The sequence below is a fragment of the Xiphophorus hellerii genome, chromosome 14 (genome assembly GCF_003331165.1).
Source record: "Xiphophorus hellerii strain 12219 chromosome 14, Xiphophorus_hellerii-4.1, whole genome shotgun sequence".
Taxonomy (NCBI): domain Eukaryota; kingdom Metazoa; phylum Chordata; class Actinopteri; order Cyprinodontiformes; family Poeciliidae; genus Xiphophorus; species Xiphophorus hellerii.
This window is the reverse complement of record NC_045685.1, coordinates 2,519,132-2,538,604: the sequence shown is the minus strand read 5'-3', so window position 1 is coordinate 2,538,604 and position 19,473 is coordinate 2,519,132. Positions and strand designations below refer to the sequence as shown.

Genomic DNA, 19,473 nt, shown 5'->3' with positions numbered 1-19,473 from the left:
ATGTTGTAACTCATGAATTCAGATTCTTTAAAGTGTTTTTGTAGATGCTAATTTTTTTTATATTACATTTAGATTTTTTTTTTAATGGGTGATCTTTATAATTGAACTTGAGACACACATACTGTTCAGGGTCAAATTGACCCGCTGATTAAAATCAAGATAAATGAGTCATGTAGAGAGTATTTATGTTTTCCTCCACTTCTGCTGAGTGTCACTCAGTGTGGGTGGAGTTTGTCCACAAGAACAGAAAAGATTCCTGTCAAAAGTTGTATGAACACCTGCTTTCTCGCAGTTTCCTAGTGAAGTAAAGAGAATAGTGAGAAAGTGGGCTTGTGTGTGTCGAGGTGTGCATGTATGTGTGTGGTGTGTTGTGTTTGTGTGTGTGTGGTGAAATATGGTTCATAGCTGCAAGGAAACATATAGCAATGGACATTTTTTTATTTTTTTTTGCACTTTAACTTGACTGCCGGGTCAAATTGACCCGAACAGTAAAAAGATACAAGAGGCTGCAAATGTGTAAAATGAATACATTTTCAATTTATATGTAGAGTGCACCTATTAAGACAAATAGAAAAAGTTTCATGCAAAAAAAATACTTCCAACTATTTAAAAAAAAAAAATTCAACTTTAAAACGGGTCAATTTGACCCGCAACATAATAGGAGGGTTAAACCACCCGGTTAAGCATCATAACAAAACAGCAAAAATATGAAAAATATTGCCCAGAATCAGTCCAACTACACAGTATCCAAACAAGAAGGAACAGTTGTCCAAAACGAGCTATTTTCCTCCAAAAAGGCAGGAAGGAAATTTTGAAAGAGAAAAAAATCTCAACGAAAGTTCAGAGCTACTCCAACACGCTGCCACCCTGATAGGACAGAACAGACTGTGAAACATCTGGACGAAAAGGGAAAGACTGAGTGAAGAGAGGAACCAAAGATGAATAAAAGTGTATCTCTCACAGGAAGCTCTGTATGTCAGAAGTCTACTTTAAATGCCAGAGATGGGCAATGGGAGATTCTTCAAAAACTGGGGGGGCAAAAAGGTGCCCGGTTATTTTAGGAGGGTGTGCAAAAAGCAAAATGACGGAGCTGCATCTGTAGACAACAGACTGGTCCCTGTGCTCAGTGTGTGCCTGACTCTCATGTATTTTTTAATGTAATTTTTTCTCAAGTCAAGCTTGGTGGAAAAGAGGCTGTTAGAGAGATGAGAGCGCTGGTCTCAGGCCACACCGGAGCGCTAAACAAGGAGAAACATTTCATAACTCTCCACCGATTTTGACGTAAACCAGAACGTCACCATGGCAACATCATGAATATTGTTTTCCACTGCCACTAAATAAAACATGATTTCTTTTTTCCAGCTCCACATACAGATCCATTTAATAAATTAGAGTAATTTTTTGAAAAGCTGTTTCGGTAAAGTTCACTAACTGAAACGTCACATAGATTAATTACACAAAGAACAATGTTTTCAAGCCTTTATTTCTGTTAATTATGATGATTTTCCACTTACAGATAAAGAGAACATATCATTATAGACAGACAGCGCATGTAAAATCAGAGCAATCAAAAATATTTGAATACAGAAATGTGGGCTACAGAAAATAAAAGTCTGTTTAAAACCTGATTCAAAGTTTTAACGTTCAAAATGAACCTCACTGGAACATGTACTCTGATATACTGAATATGACCGCAGTTTGTGATTATTATGTTCAAATCTTCAAGGGTTGAGAGGTTCATTTGCAAGTCAGTGTTTATGCTGGCACTGATAGTCCGTCAGTTGTTTCACCGACCAGCTGCAATGTGAAGAAGAACGATGGATTAAAAAGACAAAATTAATAATCATAGTGGATTGCTGAAAGTGTGAGACAGAAATGAGTTTCTAGCACAACAACATTTCGCTGTTTATTAGACAGACAGTCTCAACTAAACTGGAACATTTTAAGTGCCAAACATTTTTGCTTATCTGTTTGTAAGTGTTTGTATTGGATCTGGTGCTCAACGTCTGTTGCACAAACAATGAGATATGAAAATCGCAAAGATTTCTTAAATCAAAGTGAGAGAGTAAAAATTTGACCAAATTTACCAAGATGCTGGACAAACAAACAAAAACTAGAACAGATAAAACAGATAAATGTCTCATACGTTCCGACAGCCTGCAGGTTGTTTGTCAGAGTAAATATGTAGAGGAGAAGGCTTCAGTCAAATAAGAAGTTTTATATATTTATTCTCTTAATAACTGAGTTTGTTTGCTAAATAGACAAAAATCAAACCAAACAATGGACCAAACAACCTGCTGTTTTTCTATTCTTGTTTTATTAATCCAAACTTAGCACAAATTGTTTAAATTTAGAAACAAAATGTCCATTAGTGGATGGGATGGCATTTTGTCCAGCTTAATGAAAAAACAAACCAAAACAAAGTTGCTAAAGACCACAGAGCGAGAAAAACACATCCTGGATCCTGAACTGCAACAACTAAATGTCACCCTGCTGTCTGCTATTGCAAGACTAGATAGTTTTTCACCAAGAGGATGACACAGAAGACATTTTCAATAAATTAGGTTCTATCCAGATCTCTATAAAGAAGAAGAAGAAGAGAGAAAAAAAACCCCAATCAGCCAGCTGATTCAGGCTAAATGACTAATAGGAAATATACATTTTCTGGAATCCCAGCAAAGCCTGAGATGTTCAGAAAGTGTTTAAATCAGGGCTGAAAACATTATTGTTTACAATTGTTTTTTCCATGAAAGCCAAAGATTGCTTTACAGCAGCGATGCTGTCTTGTTTCAGATTTTGATTTGCTTAATTTTAGTTTGACTTTTAACTCACGATACTTCCTCTGTCTTTTTAAGTATCACGCTTTCCCCCCCCCCAATTTCTTTTCCGTTGTTCTTGCTGTGCAGCACTTTGAATTTCCCTCTACGCAAATAAACGTGCCTTGCCTGGTGTGTTTGCTCTTCTCCTGTGCATGAATGGAAAGATAGGTAAATACAGTCATATTTCTCTACGGTCTTCTCTGCATCTAAAAGAGTGGTAGGGATTTTCTGGAGCTGTTATGTCCCAGCAATAACTTATCTCCAGATGATCTTTTGATGAAATCATTTTTTAAAATCCTCCGCCAAAGGGTTAAAAAAGGTGAGACCAAGACAACGTTAGATTTCTGTGATGCTTGAACTCGTTCAGTTTAATATTCCTGCTCTCTTTAAATGGTCACACACAAACTGCAGCTTCCATAATAGTATAAACATCATACAAATGTAAATAACTACAAAGTTGAGCTGTGTGATGATAAACAGCATGTTTAAAAATGTATTATTTGTGTAATTTATACCATCATCAATATCATTTAGCAAGAGATGACACACAGTATTTGTGTTAATAGCTTTGGCACTATTTCATTCAGTCAACCTATCTACTTATCTATCTATCGTTCAGTGTTTTTTATCATACGTTTTTGTGTGACAGGTGGTGAAATTCTTTCTCTTCCTCGTTGTTAATCTGGACTCCCATAGTTTCCCCAACTGGACCGTCTCCTTTTCCCATCATTCTCAGCGGCAGCAGCGGTCCAGCCTGCTGTGGGCTTTTAGTTCTCCCTGCTGGACAGCAGTGAGCTCCCACCTTGTCTTTGGTCAGAAAATATAGAAGCGCATTTAGCCACGCGTTGAAGGACGCCAGCGGCCGTGTCACCTTATAGCACATCGACACTGTCGTCATGGTTTCACAGGGAACTTTCCCGGTGACTTTCAGCAGCAGAAAGATGGTTCTGGTCACATGGAAGGGGAAAAAACACAAAGCAAAGAGCAAGGTGATGGTGATGATGGTCCTGATGGATTTACGTCTGCGGCTCGCATACGGAGAACGAGCTCCCAGGAAAACAGAAATCTCTTCATCCTTTTCTACCCCCCTTAACAAGCCGTTGCTTCCTCTTCCACCTGCTGCAGAGCCACTTCTGCCTCTTCTCTCCACAACCTCGCTGTTACTATTTCTGGGTCCTTTGCGGTACGAGGGTTGGGAATGCAGGGTCTTAAATATGGTGAGGACGACACGAGAGTAACACCAAGCAATTATGAAAAAGGGTAAAAAAAAGCCAATTAAATGTAGAATAATCCCATAGGGAATGTAGTCAAGAAATTCTTTGTCTATGGCATCGTCCCAACAGTTCTGGTATTCCTCATGGGGCAATCCCAGGCTATTATAGCTGATGTTGCCCCTTGATGATGGTATGTTGTGACTCTTGTTGTAAATAGTTTTACTTGCATTGGTCCACGTTTCTGCCATTCTGGTCACATAGCTTGTCTGGGCAAACCGGAAAATAGGGCAAGTCAAAGCGAACACCACGATCCACACCAACACACAAGTGTTCTTGACAGCTCTCTTGGTCTCCAGGGTGATCACTTTTATCGGGTGGCAGATACCCAGGTATCTGTGAACAGAAATGCAAGTGAGGAAGAAGATGGAGCAATAGAGGTTGAAGTAGAAGAGGAAGCGAACCAGGCGGCACATGAAGTCCCCAAACACCCAGCGGTCACGCATTATGTAACTAGCCACAAGAAATGGCAAAGACAGTCCATACATAAAGTCTGTGGAGGCCAGGTTGACCATGTATATGAGGGAAGCATTCCAGCGCTTGGCTTGACGGAAGGAACGGTAGAGGATGATAGAATTCAAAGTAATGCTAAATATGAAGGTAAAAGAGTAACAAATGGGGAGGAAGATGTACTTATAAGATTCATTAATACTGCAGGATGAAGCTGGAGGAGTCATGGGGGAAGTGGAAGGAGACGAGGAGCTAAGGACATCCTGGAGCATAGTGGCACTGATGTCTGGAAACTCTTCAGCTCTGGATGACATGGGCGGGATGAAGCTAGGTTAGCTCATCTCCAGGAATCCATCAGGAGAATTGTTTGTAGTTTTCACACCTGTGCGCCGTCTTGGATGTGGATGCCCATGTCAGTGACCTGTTGTTGACCTAGAAACACAGATGGAGAATCGTCACCTTTGATCAGCGTTAGTGCGTCACAGGTGGCTGATGAGCGCTGTGTGTTGCGCTTCTTTCCTCCTCAACTGATGTGACAGAACTTTCCATGTCAGCAGCAGACCCAGTTAACAAAAACACATGACCTGAAATGTTACTTCCACCTTTTTTTTTTTCCAACTAAAAATAGAGCAGTGTCGTAAAGTATCGCTGGGCATTGTGCCAAGGGATGGGTTACTGCTATAACTGAAACAAACAGACCAGTGTCATTTACCAACAAATGTTTGTTTATTATTTTTGCATTTATTACTCATTGTGTCTGAACCCAGCCTTAAAAAAACCGTTAGCAAGACAGTAATACTAAAAAGTACAAATACTAAAAAGAATGAACCTCAGTAAAAACAAGATTCGGGACTTTGCTGCATAAGACAACATTGTATATTAAAAGAATGGGACTCATCAGTTAGAGTATTGTATATTTATACATTAAAAACCAAAAGGAGTCAAAGGAAAACTTTCTAACAGTGAAATGCTTGAATGGAACCATAAAAACTATAGGATCGAAAAGGTGCCTAGAATGGTATTATTCTTATGTGAAAGTAAATTTATTTATGTTTTTGGACTTTGACAACATTACTCTAAACTAGTGGTGCCCAAGTCCAGTCCTTGAGGTCAGCCGTCAGCTGGTGATCAGCTGTTCATTTGATTCAGGTGTGATGGAGAAGAGACGGATGTAAAAGTCGGTAGCTGATGCTCTAACAGACGAATACGAGTAATTTAATGTTTTCACTCGAAGTACAGAACAGCATCACTGAGTGTTTTTCATATTTAAAAATCTTTTATTGGCGTGTAATTTAAGGTGTTCTTCATGTGAAATGTATTAGCATAGTTCCAGACATCCATTACCACAGGATATACCTGCTGATATCTTTATATTTGTTTTGTTGTTTAATGTAAAACAAAGAAAAAGCTTTTATGAGTTCTGCTGCCATTAAGATATCATTCATGTTGGACTACAGTACTGCATGCATGAACTCTTTTGACTCCCAATGCAGATCTAGTGTGTGAACAATTGGCAGGGGAGAGCGTTATGATTTGCCCTCTTGCAGATTTCCACCATTTTTCCTTTTTTTGTTACACTTAAATGTTTTCTTAATTAGCAAATATTTTTTATATGAGCCACACATGGCCTGAGTAAATACCTAGATGAGTTTTCCAATGGTCATTTATTAATTTACGGGTGAAAATATTCCAAACCAACCTGGTCATGTTAAAAAGTGATTATCCTGTTTGTCATGAACAACCAAGTCAATTCAATTCAAACTGAATTGAATGGGGGTCAATTCCCAACAAGCATACATACATTGCAATTGATCCTAGATATCAAGCAGTACAGTAAGCTCAATTAATCATTCAATGTAGCTTATAAAGAAACCCAGTAAACTGAGTCATTTTTTGCACCACACACATCCTCCAAGATTAATCAAATCATTAATCCAGTAGAAACAGTCGACATAAAATCAGCAAAAATATCTAAAGCAGCAAAAACATCTAAAACAACAATCTAACAAAGTAAGAACAGATGAGTCTTTCAGTCTGGAAAGAGTTTCCAAACTATTTCTTCAGACTCCAGTGAACCACACAGTGACACATTATCCTCCAAATGGGAAGAAAATGGAATATCGATTACTCTTCATAGGAGGAGCCAACCTATGAAAATTAGTCCAAAGGTACGTCGAAGATTTATCCAAATGGTCCAAGCCAAAGCAACATATAAAAAGCAGCATGCCTCAGTAGCCTCAGTTAAGGTCAGAGGTCATGACAGAACAATAAGAAGCCAACTGGAAAGAAATTGCACCAACAGAAGAGTTCAAAGATCAGAAACACCACTGAGCAAAAAGAGGACAAACACACTAAAGCCTGTCTGACTTTGACCAAAACATTTTTATGTTGATTTCAGAGACTTTTGTGAAAATATACATATATTCTAGAAAGTGGAATTTTCTAGACAGTATGTCTTCTGTTACACATGGTGCAATACAAACATAATTACAAATAAATAAATGTAAAAGGTTATGCATCACTTAACCTCAGCGATGAAAATGTGGCGGCCTGGTCACTCCTGACGGTGGAGTTTCAGAAGGAGCAGGAGTTTTTAAAGAGACGGGAACAATTTCAAGGTGTTAAATTACAAAAGTCAAAAGATGTTTAAGTCATATTTGACGCATATGGCATTTTTATAACAGCTGAAGGTAACATAGTTACTTGGTTGTGCTATAAAATGAGCCTGGAAAACACATAATAATTCCCCTTTAATGGTAACGCTTAAAACCTCAACCTGTAGATGGGTCACACGTCTCTTTCGGTTTTATTTTCATAAAACTCTTCCTGTGGTATTTTGTGGACCAGAAACTGAGAGGCTGTATGCACCTTTCTAGAATACTTCTGTCTGAATTTATAATGTAGGGGAAATTGAATCCAACACAGCGTAGAGATTGTGAGTAACGGACTGAACGGAGGACATTACGACTTCTTTATGACAAATGGAAAGAGCCGGTGGTTTCCAACAGCCTCCCTGCTCTCCATCGTTGGCGTGAGTCTTTGCTCGGTTTGTTTGACCTCCTGTCGCATGCTGCTGATTCAGAGTGAATGTTTGCCTTCCTGTGCACAAGGGTATGTTGCTGATTCAGTCCCTTCTACCTCATTAATTCAGCAATAAGTAACCATACCTGACCATGGTCTCGCCATGCATCCACCGTACACAGGTCATTTTGTCCCCCGCAGGATTGATTCCTGTCACAATTAAAATTAAATGTCATGTGAAGCCACGTGCTGAGATATCAGAGAATTTCTACAGAAGAGGATTCAGTCAACCAGGCTTTTTGCTCTCAATGTGAATAAACTACGGCGACAAAAATCAAAACTGTAGGTGTTAGTGGGCCATCTACATATGTATATACGTACATATGTATGAGTATTTATATATGTGATGTAGAACACAATATTAATATATACAGTATCAGTAGGACAACATGAATAGAAAATAAAGTTCAGTACAAACTACAACATTTTCCATTAGGTGGGCTGATGAGTTTGTCCAACGAAGAATAAGACAAGTTCAGTCTTCAATGTTTCAGCGAGTTCTTTCCGCCCTCATGCAGATCTATTTTTGTTCACTCGTTTTAGTGCATAATGTATAATAAGTGAGGAGGCTGCAGAGCCTGTTGACCTGGCAATATGGCCGCAGAGCTTCAGGTCATCCTGAACGCCTCCGGACCTTGAACTGGGAAAAAAACCGTCTCTGAAGGCTTTTTTGAAGCTTGTGTCTAATGCTGGTCTGACGTTGCATCACAGCTTCATTTTATAGGACTTGGTAACCGCAGCAACCACACACACACACACACACACACCCTGTAGCTTTCTGTAACTCTAAAACAGTCACGTTTTTAAATGACAAAACAATAAAAGCAAAAATACTAACGGTAACAGTGCTCATAAAATGTTTGGGACAAACATTGATGAATTGGAGTTGATATTCAGACCAGATTACTGGGAGCCATGCATTTATAAATGAACACAAACTCCTGGTTACCTGAATTTTTTTTTGTTTTTTTTGCTTTAAAAATAATTTAGACATCCCACTTTTAAACTTTTTCTAGAGTTATAGTGCTTCACCAATTTAAATCCATATATTTTACAAAACATTTTTTTTTCTTTTACTGAAAAATAACTTTCACTGCTTCAGCTAATGCTGTGATCCACAAATAAACACTGACATTCCTGCATGGCAGCCAGTGACTCGGCGTTCGGCCAAGGAAGCTCCATCAAACTCTGAACAAGTTGATCGCTACAATCTGCCTACCTGATCTCAGGAGAAAGCTGACCCTACAGCTCCAGGTCCATCTGCTGCTCATCAGCTCCCAAGATGGGAAAAAAAATATGAAAAAATTCCAAATTCTTAAGAGTTCAACACAGAATACCAAGCAGAACCAAAGTGGACTTCCCTCAGGCAGAACGCCTCCTGGTCGTCGGCAAACAGCAGCAGGAATCAGCAGACGTTCACACAGTTGGAGCGCTTCAGCTTTCGCCTCAATTTGCTGCTTCTCAGAACAGTCAGAGTGGTTTCCATAGTGACCCAGTCCCTCCCTCTGTGCTTCGGTGCGTGTCATCCGGTTCTTCTTCCACACTTCACCTTGGAGAGACCATGTTGTCTTTACCTGCTCTGGTTCAGCTCGTTATGATGAATGGACTTCAATACGACTTTTCTAGAAGAAGTAGTTTACTAATTATGTTCAAGAAAAACCCAGAGACTTTCTCTAAATATACTGTAGTTCCAGAACAAAGGTACACAATGCCCCTCAAGTAAAACAGATTATTTTAAAGCCACAAATATATCTTTCATCCCTGGTGAGAAAGATAAAATAGAATAAAACCAACCATTAGCACAAACCTTCACATTAAAACAAACGAGAAAAGACTTCAAAAGAAATTCTGACGCAAGCCATCGTTGCTCAGTCTGTAGTCGTCTTGGAAGTGGAAGGTTGTGGGTTTGATGTCAACTTGCCCCTGAGCAGGGCAGCTGGCCCCAAGCTGCCTAGCGACGTGTGTGTGTGTGAATGTGAGCGGACAGAGTAACGTGGTCAGTTATAGAAACTCATTTCTACAGCTGAAAGATCAAATTCTCGTGAATTTGATCTGTTATGAATTTGCTAAATTAAATAAACCAAGAAAAGGCTCATGTTTATGTACTTTAATGTTATGGATTTTTTTTTATACATATATAAAAAATGTTCAGTGTAGAGAATATATGACAGACCATACATGAGATCTTTAAAAAGTTCAAAGTTGTTTAACAGGTTCATGATGAAATTACACAACTGGTGAAAGTTTAGTGAAAAAAAATGTTTAGTATAAAAAAAACAAAACAAAAAACAACAACTAAATAAACTGAGCTTTTTGTATGTAAACTTCTGACTGACTCAACATATTTGATACTACCATCTACAGCCCGATTATCCCGGGTCAAGGAGGGAGCGGGGTTCGATCCGACAACCTCCGGGTCTCCGACCAACATGCTCCAACATGCTTGTTCAGCTTTGAATTTCCAAAAACTGAAAGGCTAAAAAGTCCCTTATGAAAGACACTGAATCCCTACTGGAGCCCCAGTTTGTTTCAAGCTCATTTTGGATTTAATGACGACTAAATGAACAAAATGTCCTAAACAAAATCTCACGTTATCACTTTCACATCATTTATTTAACAATAAGAAACAGGAGTTTAGGTGGGATGGAAAGGTCGATGCTCCACAGTTTAGAGTTAGTTCTTTTATGTCCCAATAAGAAAACTTATGTTCAATTAAAAACAATATATAGAACTGATGTAGACCCACATGTGGCGGTTCTTGTTCCAGAACAACTATTATGTGGATGCTGGTGTTAAAAAAACTACAGCAAATTTTAAAGTATGAGTATCCGATTGTCATTGTTCTTGTAAACACCTTAATTCTAAGTTGACAGAAGCCGTGACCTCTGGGTCAGTTAGCGCCAAAACAGCAGGCGGCCACAAGAGAAACTGGGTTTTTTGTTATTGCTGAAAGGACTGAATGAAATGAATCAAACCATCAGACCTTATGATCCGATCTCAGCTTTCCTCACATCCTCAGCAAACAGGAACTGTTCTTATTTGCGGGTGTAGATCTAGAACATGTAGAACACGGCAGTCCTCAGTGGTTGACTAGAAAGCAAGTGGACTTCATCGAAAAAACCTCTTCAGTTCTGAAGACGTTTATAAGACTTTTACTTCCAGCTAGGCCTGTCACGATAACAGATTTTACAGGATGATATATTGTTCCAGAACTTATTGCGCTAAAATGATAATATTGTTGTTCTGAGTTAGTTTCAAGTAATATAACAGCTACAATGGCAGAATAATGGCAAGAACACATTCTCACTGATCAATAAACTTTAAATTCTAATGAACATTTAAACACTGGAACTGGAAGACATTTGAAATATTCTAAATATTCTAAATAAATAAAAAGAAACAACCAATAAAAAGAATCATGAAGTCTGTGTAAACAAAATTTTAAAAAATAAATTAAAAAAAAGGGATAATTGAGAAAAAACCCCCCACCAGACTGAAGACTTTTATCATTCAATCTTTGGGATAGAGAGAGAAAAGAAAAAAACGATAAATCAAGCAGATGAAAAGTTTTGAGTTTCTTTTAAGTTACCATGCGATTAATTGATTTATTGTTTATTGTGACAGGCCTGCTTCAAACATGTTCAGAACTGAAGAAGCAGCGAGGATGAGACGCCAAACGTCATTAGGAAACAAGAGAAGAAGTCCAGCTGCCTCATGGCTGTTCTTCTTACATTCTGAGTTGTGTGACCTTAAAACATCTCCAAAAACCACCGTCCACAGCAAGGTCACCTGAGGGGCAAGTTAGTGAGAGAAACTGACTGGGATTAGTCTCTCTCATGTGTTCATGCAGTGGAGGAACTCACAGGTGAAGTGGTGATGACTCTCAGCAGCCAGATGAACAAACCCGACTGGATTTGACTGGAGCGGGTGTTTCTTGTGTCCCAGTGCAAACTTTGGAAGTTTGTATTCAGAGTACCGACAGGAACACTGTGGTGGTGAATGTCTACCTGAGCTATATGCGTTCATTCTCTGTTGAAATGGTTTCTGTGCAAAAAAAAAAATCAAGATGCGATGCTCGAGACGGGACGCATCACAGCGCGGTCAGATCCTGCACCTCCAGCAGCATGGCGTCCTGCTCCGTCCTCAGCTGGTCCCGGATGTGGAGGCGACTCACCAGCTCAGAGCTCAGGTCTGTTGAAAAGAGGAAACCCAATGAAGCTGGAAGCGCTGCGGAGCCACGCTGGGCGTTCAGACGCCGGCTCACCTTGGATATCTTGTCTGAGAGACGCACAGAGCGCCGTCAGCTGCTGCACACTGAGCCGCTCCACATCGCTGAGCTCCAGGTGGGTCCGCTGGGCCGCTGCTTCTCTACGACCGGCTGTCTGAGTACACAAGAAAGCTCGGCGTTTTAACATTTACCTGACACACACACACACACACACGCACACACACACACACACACACACACACCAAAGTCTGACTGAAAGCCAAACACAGATAAAAAACAAGGGTTGCCTCTGCGTCAGGTAGAGTCTGTATGTTCGGGAATGTCACTGTGCTAACATTTCAAACTCGATTTCAATAAGAAAAATACACAATACTTGCTGCCGTGGCAACATTTTTTGAAAGAGCAAGAAAGATAATATTTTATGCTTTTTAGTTTATAGCATAAAATATGATCGATCCATTACAATATGACAATATGCTAACTTCTTTAACTAAGGCAAAACCAATAAGTAGTTGAGAAATGTGTAATTTAAAAATGTCAAACTTAACATTGGAATACAGGAACCGGGATTTTAAAACTCTGGCTCTACAGTCCGTCCACTGAGAGAACAGACTTTAAATTACTGGTAGGTTATAAATCAATGAAGGGTTTAGCACCACAATGCAATAAAAATCTGCTGTTGTTGTATCAAGCTTCAGACCTCTCAGGTCTTCTGGTTCTGCTCTGCATCCAGAACCAGAACCAAACATGGAGGACCAGCATTCAGGTTCCATGCACCACAAATCTGGAACAAACTTCCAGAAAAGTGCAAAACAGCCAAAACACTGAGTTCCTTTATATCTGGACTAAAAACCCAGCTGGTTAAAAGTTTCTTTTGAAACATAATAAAACATTTAACAAAGACACTTGACTAAACTGCTGACTGTGTTCTATGACTTTGTATGTTTGTGTCTTTATGATGTAAAGCACTTTGAACTGCCTTGTTGCTGAAATGTGCTATACAAATAAAATGTGATTTGATTTTGATCTGATAAACACTTGAAAAAAAGAGTTAATGTTAAATAATGTTAATATTTATATTCTTGCCCATTGGTGCAGGGCAGCATGTAGCTCTGTGACACACAGCAGCTTTTCTATATTACTGTGCTCTACGCAGCAGCACACTGGTCCTGCTACCTTTTTTCTCTGGTCGGTTCTCAGCCGGTCTCGAAGGTTCCTCAGGGTGTTCCTGAAGCCTCTGGACTTCGGCTCTTCAGACATGGACGGATTCTGGGAGTTCTTCTGAGTCGGTGCTGTCCTCTTCTGCTGTCGGTGAGGGACAACAAGCAGAAGCACTGAGAGGAAATAAACAAGCCTGGTTTGATACTGACGGGTCAGGCTGCAGGCTGTTACCCAGGAGCTGCTGCTCTTCTTGCTGCACACATCTTTCTCCGGCTCTTCATCCTCTTCCTCCTCACTCTCACTGTTGTTGATGAAGCAGAGCTGGAGATTCATCTGTGTGTGCAGGCTGGAGCAGAAAATAGTCCCAATTCTTTTACAAAAATAGTGAAAGTAGATCTTTTTCTGGGTAAGAACTCTAGAATAAAAACACTGCATATGGATTGAACTGTAGAATTACACAGGCTTTAAGAAGACGTGGGGGGGGGATCTCTTTTTATGTATAAAAGTGAAATGATATCACATAAGGGAGACAGTAGGCCTTGTTTATGAATGACACTATATAACATCAGCTAAAAAAGTTCATAGTGAACAGAATGGAAAACATCACACATGAAGAAAGTAGTGGAACAACAATCTCAATCTTCCTTTACTTCTGCTCAAACTTCACATTTCTGCTTAAATTTGTGTCTAATGATCTTCCTTTGGGATTAGACTGCGCTGTTGGTTTGGTCAATTGATCCTTTTCCACCTGGAAATGCAACGTCGCTGCTCATTACTGCCCTCAAGTGGTATAGAAAATATTAACCAAACAAGTCAGACAAACAGTGATGGCTTAAGGTTAAAATTCTGGCTTCAATTATCTCACACTCATTCAAAATGTGAATGGGTCAGTTTGTATCAACTTTCACACAAATGAGCCTTTTTCAATAAAAATTTATTTTGCTAGGATATAAATTTGCAACCGACTGGCGACCTGACCAGGGTGACCCCGCCTCTCCTGGAACGTTAGCTGGAGATAGGCACCAGCACCTCCTGACCCCACCAGGGACAAGGGTTTAAGAAAATGGATGGATGGATAGTATATACAGTTTTATGACAACCCTAACTTGAAATGAATAACCAGATCATTTGGAAAAGTCAAAGTAGAACTCAATGCTGATCTGATGAATTAGCAAAACTGTTGGCTAAAAAAAAAAAAGTCGATCAACAATCAGCTGAAAACTGGAAAAATGATAAAAGGTAACCCGGGTGTGTTGTCGGGAACAAAAGCAGACTTTAGATTTGTTCTATTATTAAAGAGATGAAACATAAGGACTGACTAAGGAAGAGGTAGAAATGTCCTCTTTCCCCCACCCACCGCCGGAATAATCTGGGTAAATGTATAAAGTGGTGAGTAAATCTGAACAACACAGACCAGTGTGGAGGCTTTGGAATTAACACTAGGCCCTCCTAGTGTTAAAGCAGAAAAAAAAAACCCACAACAGTGTTTAATTTGCACAGCCGACCTGTTGGGGGCAGTAATGTTCCAAAGAGACGCTGCTAGTCTGCTCTAAACACAGAAACACAGCTAGTTTGGTACACTGCAACTTAATGGCATAGCAACGTGTGCATTTCCTAAATCGTGTCACTCCATCCTAAAGCTTGAACCATATTTATAAAAACAGCAAAAGACATTAAATGTTGAATCAGACATCTGTTGTTAAACATTTTAGAGTTAAATGGTGTTTTTTTATATATATTATAAGGAAGTAATCCGGTTTCAAAAAGCACCTGGTTCAGAGAAGAGTTTGAAATTCTTCTCTATTCATTTCAATGAGGCATAAACCTGAAAAAGAGCTACATATATTTTTTAAATATATATATATATATATAAAACATATAATTAAGTAAGTAACAGCTGGACTCAACTGAAAAGTTTTCTAACAATTAAATAATTGTTAGAAAGCCAGTAAACAGCAGGTAAAGAACAGAAAAGAAATAGAGTTCAGATTCAAATCTACTGGAGCAAAGCTAATCCATACCTGCACACATTTCAAACAACTGCAACAAATCATTCTGTTCTTCAACATAAAATGAAATGTGTGACAATATTTCTTTTAATGGGATGTCATTCATGTTGCCTTTCTATTGATTGTTTAGGTAACAAACTGAAGGAGTTCCTGCAACTTTCTAACACTGGAAAATATTGTGATAAACCTTTAAGTCCACCTGACCCTCCGCTGCTCTCACCTGATGTATGTTTTTAGCAGCTATCATGCTAACGGTGCTGAGGTGAATCACAATTAATGTCATCAAAGTTTTCAACAACATTATCGCGAGTATATATTTTCTTGATATGGTGCAGACCTGGTCAAGATCTTTTTACCTCAAATCATTAGAGAATTATTAGCCTTTATTCATCTGGAAATGTAATGTGTCACACCTGAATGCAGTGTGTGGGTGTGTGTGTGTGTGTGTGTGAGGCGAGCGCACCGTGATGTCAGAGCCAGAACGTGGCTGTTGCAGGCGTCGCTGCCGTCGTCCCAGCTGCCGGCGGTTCTGCCCCGGTCCTCAGAGCGGCCCCTGGGGGCCCCGTCACGCTCCAGAGAGGCTCCGGCCTGGAAACAGCAGCAGCAGTTCATCACGCTCTTTTCTAGGGTCACTTTTGACATTTTTAAATTTGATAACTGGAAAATGGAAAGCGGTGTAGCACCAAGAATCCTTATTTTCTGAACCTGAAACAAGGATTCCTTCTTTAGGTTTTTCTTCCATGAACCAATCGACCTTCATCGTTTCATAAGCTGAATCCATCATCAAAATTATTGCTTTATTTGAAATTTTACGAGGAATGAAAAGCCCTCAATTCACACAGTTTTTTTCTCTTATATTGCACCTCCATTAAATATTGATGAAACTATTCCAAACTAACATGAAAGATGAATCAGTACTGCCTCAGTCAGAGCTAATACGGCTCCATTAAACTGAAATACAGCTCTCTGTTTGAACTCCAGAAATAGAGCATTTATCTGAATTGTGTCACTGTGCGTTTCCAACAACATATTTATGCTACAGATTTAAGTTTTTATATATTTTTTTTAAATACACCTGAAAGCATCTGGCCCCCTCATCTCGGACCCAGACGGATGGAACGGAGACAAAACCTCACACACCAGGCGTGTTTAATCTCATTATTGAATATATTAATATTTTATATTTACTCATGTTCTCATGGAAACGACAGTGGAGAAAACTATGAAGATATTTCCAACAATAACGTTTCGGTGGGTTTCCAAACATCATTAACTGAACTCACTGCTGGTATGATGCATCAAAACTCTTCAGATAACAATAAACCATATAAATAACTCGCCATGCGGGAGTCACAGGCCATCACTGTCTGACTGCGACAGGAAGAGGAAGAAGCTAAGATTTAAATCTGGACGATCTGTCGTCATGGTTTCAGGAACAACTCGGCTGCAGAGGTTAACGCTGCGTGAAACATCATCGCTCTGTCTCTTTAAACTCGTAGCTGTGCAGGTTCATCACGTCCACCTGGGATTTATGAATGGCTCTTCTTCACTGGTTTATGACGAAAAAGATTTTAAGAAGGAGGATTCGGGATTGGAGGATATGTCATCACAGCATTCTGACGCTTTACTGTTAAATATTTGCGGCTGTCCATTGTCATGGAAGATGCCAAATTTCAAACACGTACGTAAATATAATATTCCAGTCTCTTAACACTTCTGCAAGGTGCAGCTTTATAAACAGAAGACAAACTTTTCAGAGTCGTCTGATGCACACAACTTACAAATATGACTTACAGTTTCACGTAAATGATCTTTTACTGAAATCAGAAGACAAAATGTTATGTTCCACAATTAGAAGCCCTTTCAGCACAGCAAACAACATAACATCTAAATCAGCAAAGTCTTCCTGAAACACAGCGACCTTTGACCTCAGAATGTCATAATGATAAGCCTGACTGCTTCAGATTTAACGTGAATAGATCCTCAACAAGAACAGTGTAGCACACTGGTGGCTATCTTTCATCAAAAATGAAGGTGGCATCTTTAGAGATGCGACCTCTGACCTTTTGGCACCAAGCTGAGTTGTGTGGAAGCCTCTAATGCAGAAGGTCGACAAGTTTAGATCAGTCTGAGCTACAATTTAGAATTCATTGATCTGAAGGGCTGAAAAACCAACGGTAGAAACCCGTCGTTAGGAAAGACGCCCTGACCTTCGCTTTTTTTTCCTCCTCCTGCTTCTCAAGCTCAGCGATGCACAGGCTCAGAGCCTCCCAGTGCATGATGGGATTGCCCAGTTCGTCCTTCTCATGGCCCTCTTGCCACACCGTCACCGCCCTCTCAGAGTTTCCATCCTCCACTTCGTTGCAGGTTTCATCATCGCTTCTTGTGTCGTCCTCTGCTTCGTTGCTTTCCTTCTCCTCTTGCTGCTCCCACTGCTTTTCTTTTTCTCCTTCCATCTTTAACAGGGAAAATAGTTTGATACAAGTCAACATGATTTGGAGAGAAAAAAAACACTAGAAACATTGCAGCAGTGTAAAATGTTAGACGGTGTCAGATACTGTACACATGTACTGTAGGTCTTCACACATAACATTGTGGCCCCGTACATTGCGTTACAGGAGAACCACGTTATTATTTTGAAAATAATGTAATTTTTTTCTGAAATCCTATCTTTATTCAGCCATGTGTTACTATTAGAATCATTGTGAATACTGTATTATACAACATTTAAATTAATAAAACCACAAAATAACAATTAAAAAAAATAACCCAAACATGAAATTAACTTTTTTTTGTTGTTGTTGGTTCTTTTTAAAAAAAAAAAAAAAAAATCGAACATGAATTTATATTTGACTACTGGAGAGACGGGCGCTTCAATTTGTTTCATGAAAACATTCGTTGTTTGTTGAAAGCTGTATAAAACTTTTCACCCGGTTATTAGACAGAACTATAGGACGAGCAGACTGTTAGAAACTAGAGGAGACAAGTTTTCAAAAAGCTAACCTGAAGCTGCGCAGTGAACCTCTCACAGGAAGCTTCACGTCTTTTAGAGGAAAAAACGGCCGAGGAAGTTTTCGAAGTTAGCTCATCTTGTTCCGCGGCTCCTCCCGGGCCATTTTAGCTCGTCTTCAACTTTTCTCAGATGCTTCACTCCGTCTGTCCTCTTTGGAGCAAAACCAGAAGGAGTTTGGTTCAGAAGACGCCCTCAGCTCTCGTTTGTCGGGGTTTGAACTTTTGTTTTTCTGTCTATATCCAGGGGAATCTCTGTTCTGCTGACTGTTCCCTAAAAAAAAAAAAAATCGGGAGAAAGTTCGAGGAATCTTAAAGAAACACATTAGCGACAGCAAAAGTGGAGAAGAAGAAAAGGAACTTCCTGTTGCTGCCTTCAAAATAATTGCAGTTACATTTTGGCAAAGTGACATAGAATGTCACAAATTTAAACATCCTGGTTGAAAAGATAGATAGATAGATAGATAGATAGATAGATAGATAGATAGATAGATAGATAGATAGATAGATAGATAGATAGATAGATAGATAGATAGATAGATAGATAGATAGATAGATAGATAGATAGATAGATAGATAGATAGATAGATAGATGTGTATGCACATTTAAAATATCAATTTGAATATTATAGCATGACCTGGCTAAGTGCAAAGGTGTAAAAAAAACAACAAACAATAGCAATCCAACTTCTGTTAGCTTCTGAGAGTTGAGTCAGAAAGAATGATATGAATTGATGGAAACAAAGACAGAAGTCTGATCAGTTCACACAGAACTAAGAAGTTATGTGCAACTGGGGCAACCAATGTAGCTAAAATGTAATTGTGTGAATTTTACTCACTTAAATCTCTCAGAGAGATAGTTTTCAATGGCTTGAAGATTCCAGGGAGGAACTACTAAACATCTAATTGTCTTTAGACATTTAACAGCCGCAAGATTCATACAATTTAGGCTCCCTAATAAAGGGGCAGGACACTGATGAAAAAACATTTGAATGAGAATCATAATCTTAAATTTATATTAAAAACCATGAGTCATGCATGCGGTGTGACAGTAAGATCATTTGTTTATTTATGCTTTTGAATAAGTTTATTTGATAGCGACAGATACACAGTAAGAGAGAAACTGAGACAGATTCCTATATTATGATGCTTTTAGCATGAGCTAATTTGCAGCTCTTGTCCCTAAAGGAGCTTTTATAAACAGTATGCTTAAGATACAACAGAATAATGAAGCAACAATAAAAGAATGGACATACATAAACAGACAGCGTAATAGAAAATATTGGAGTAATAGGACAAAAACTCAGTTAAGTTTGCTTGCTGCTGTGGTCTCTTTCTTCAACGTTTTTCCATGTCTATTCTTTAATTTTGAATGAATACGTGTAGACCTTTCATCTGTCCCATTGGTTTGATTATGGCGACCTCTTCTGGCTGAAAAGCATACA

The 19,473-nt window shown here is 39.1% G+C and overlaps 1 protein-coding gene across 4 annotated transcripts; it reads right to left on the bottom strand.

Annotated features, from left to right (window-relative positions):
- Positions 1 to 1,359: 1,359 nt before the first annotated feature.
- Positions 1,360 to 18,383, bottom strand: LOC116733033 (P2Y purinoceptor 3-like). Of its 4 annotated transcripts, none has more exons than XM_032583682.1 (9): positions 18,023 to 18,383; positions 17,230 to 17,475; positions 15,483 to 15,607; positions 13,242 to 13,356; positions 13,026 to 13,154; positions 11,886 to 12,003; positions 11,736 to 11,812; positions 11,485 to 11,665; positions 4,818 to 4,972 (listed from the first exon to the last, which is right to left on the bottom strand). In XM_032583682.1, the coding sequence occupies exons 2-9, from the start codon at positions 17,473 to 17,475 to the stop codon at positions 4,917 to 4,919; spliced, it is 1,047 nt and encodes a 348-aa protein (XP_032439573.1). In that variant the 5' UTR covers positions 18,023 to 18,383; the 3' UTR covers positions 4,818 to 4,916. The 4 variants fall into 4 exon arrangements, with proteins under 4 accessions (XP_032439571.1, XP_032439573.1, XP_032439574.1 ...); XM_032583683.1 differs by having other exon boundaries at positions 4,819 to 4,972; positions 13,026 to 13,151; positions 18,023 to 18,382; XM_032583681.1 differs by lacking the exon at positions 4,818 to 4,972 and having other exon boundaries at positions 11,189 to 11,665; positions 13,026 to 13,356; positions 18,023 to 18,382.
- Positions 18,384 to 19,473: the final 1,090 nt, after the last annotated feature.

What these genes read in the sequence shown, in the direction of transcription:
- LOC116733033 (XM_032583680.1), bottom strand. Translation starts at nt 4,854, where the DNA reads ATGTCATCCAGAGCTGAAGAGTTTCCAGACATCAGTGCCACTATGCTC.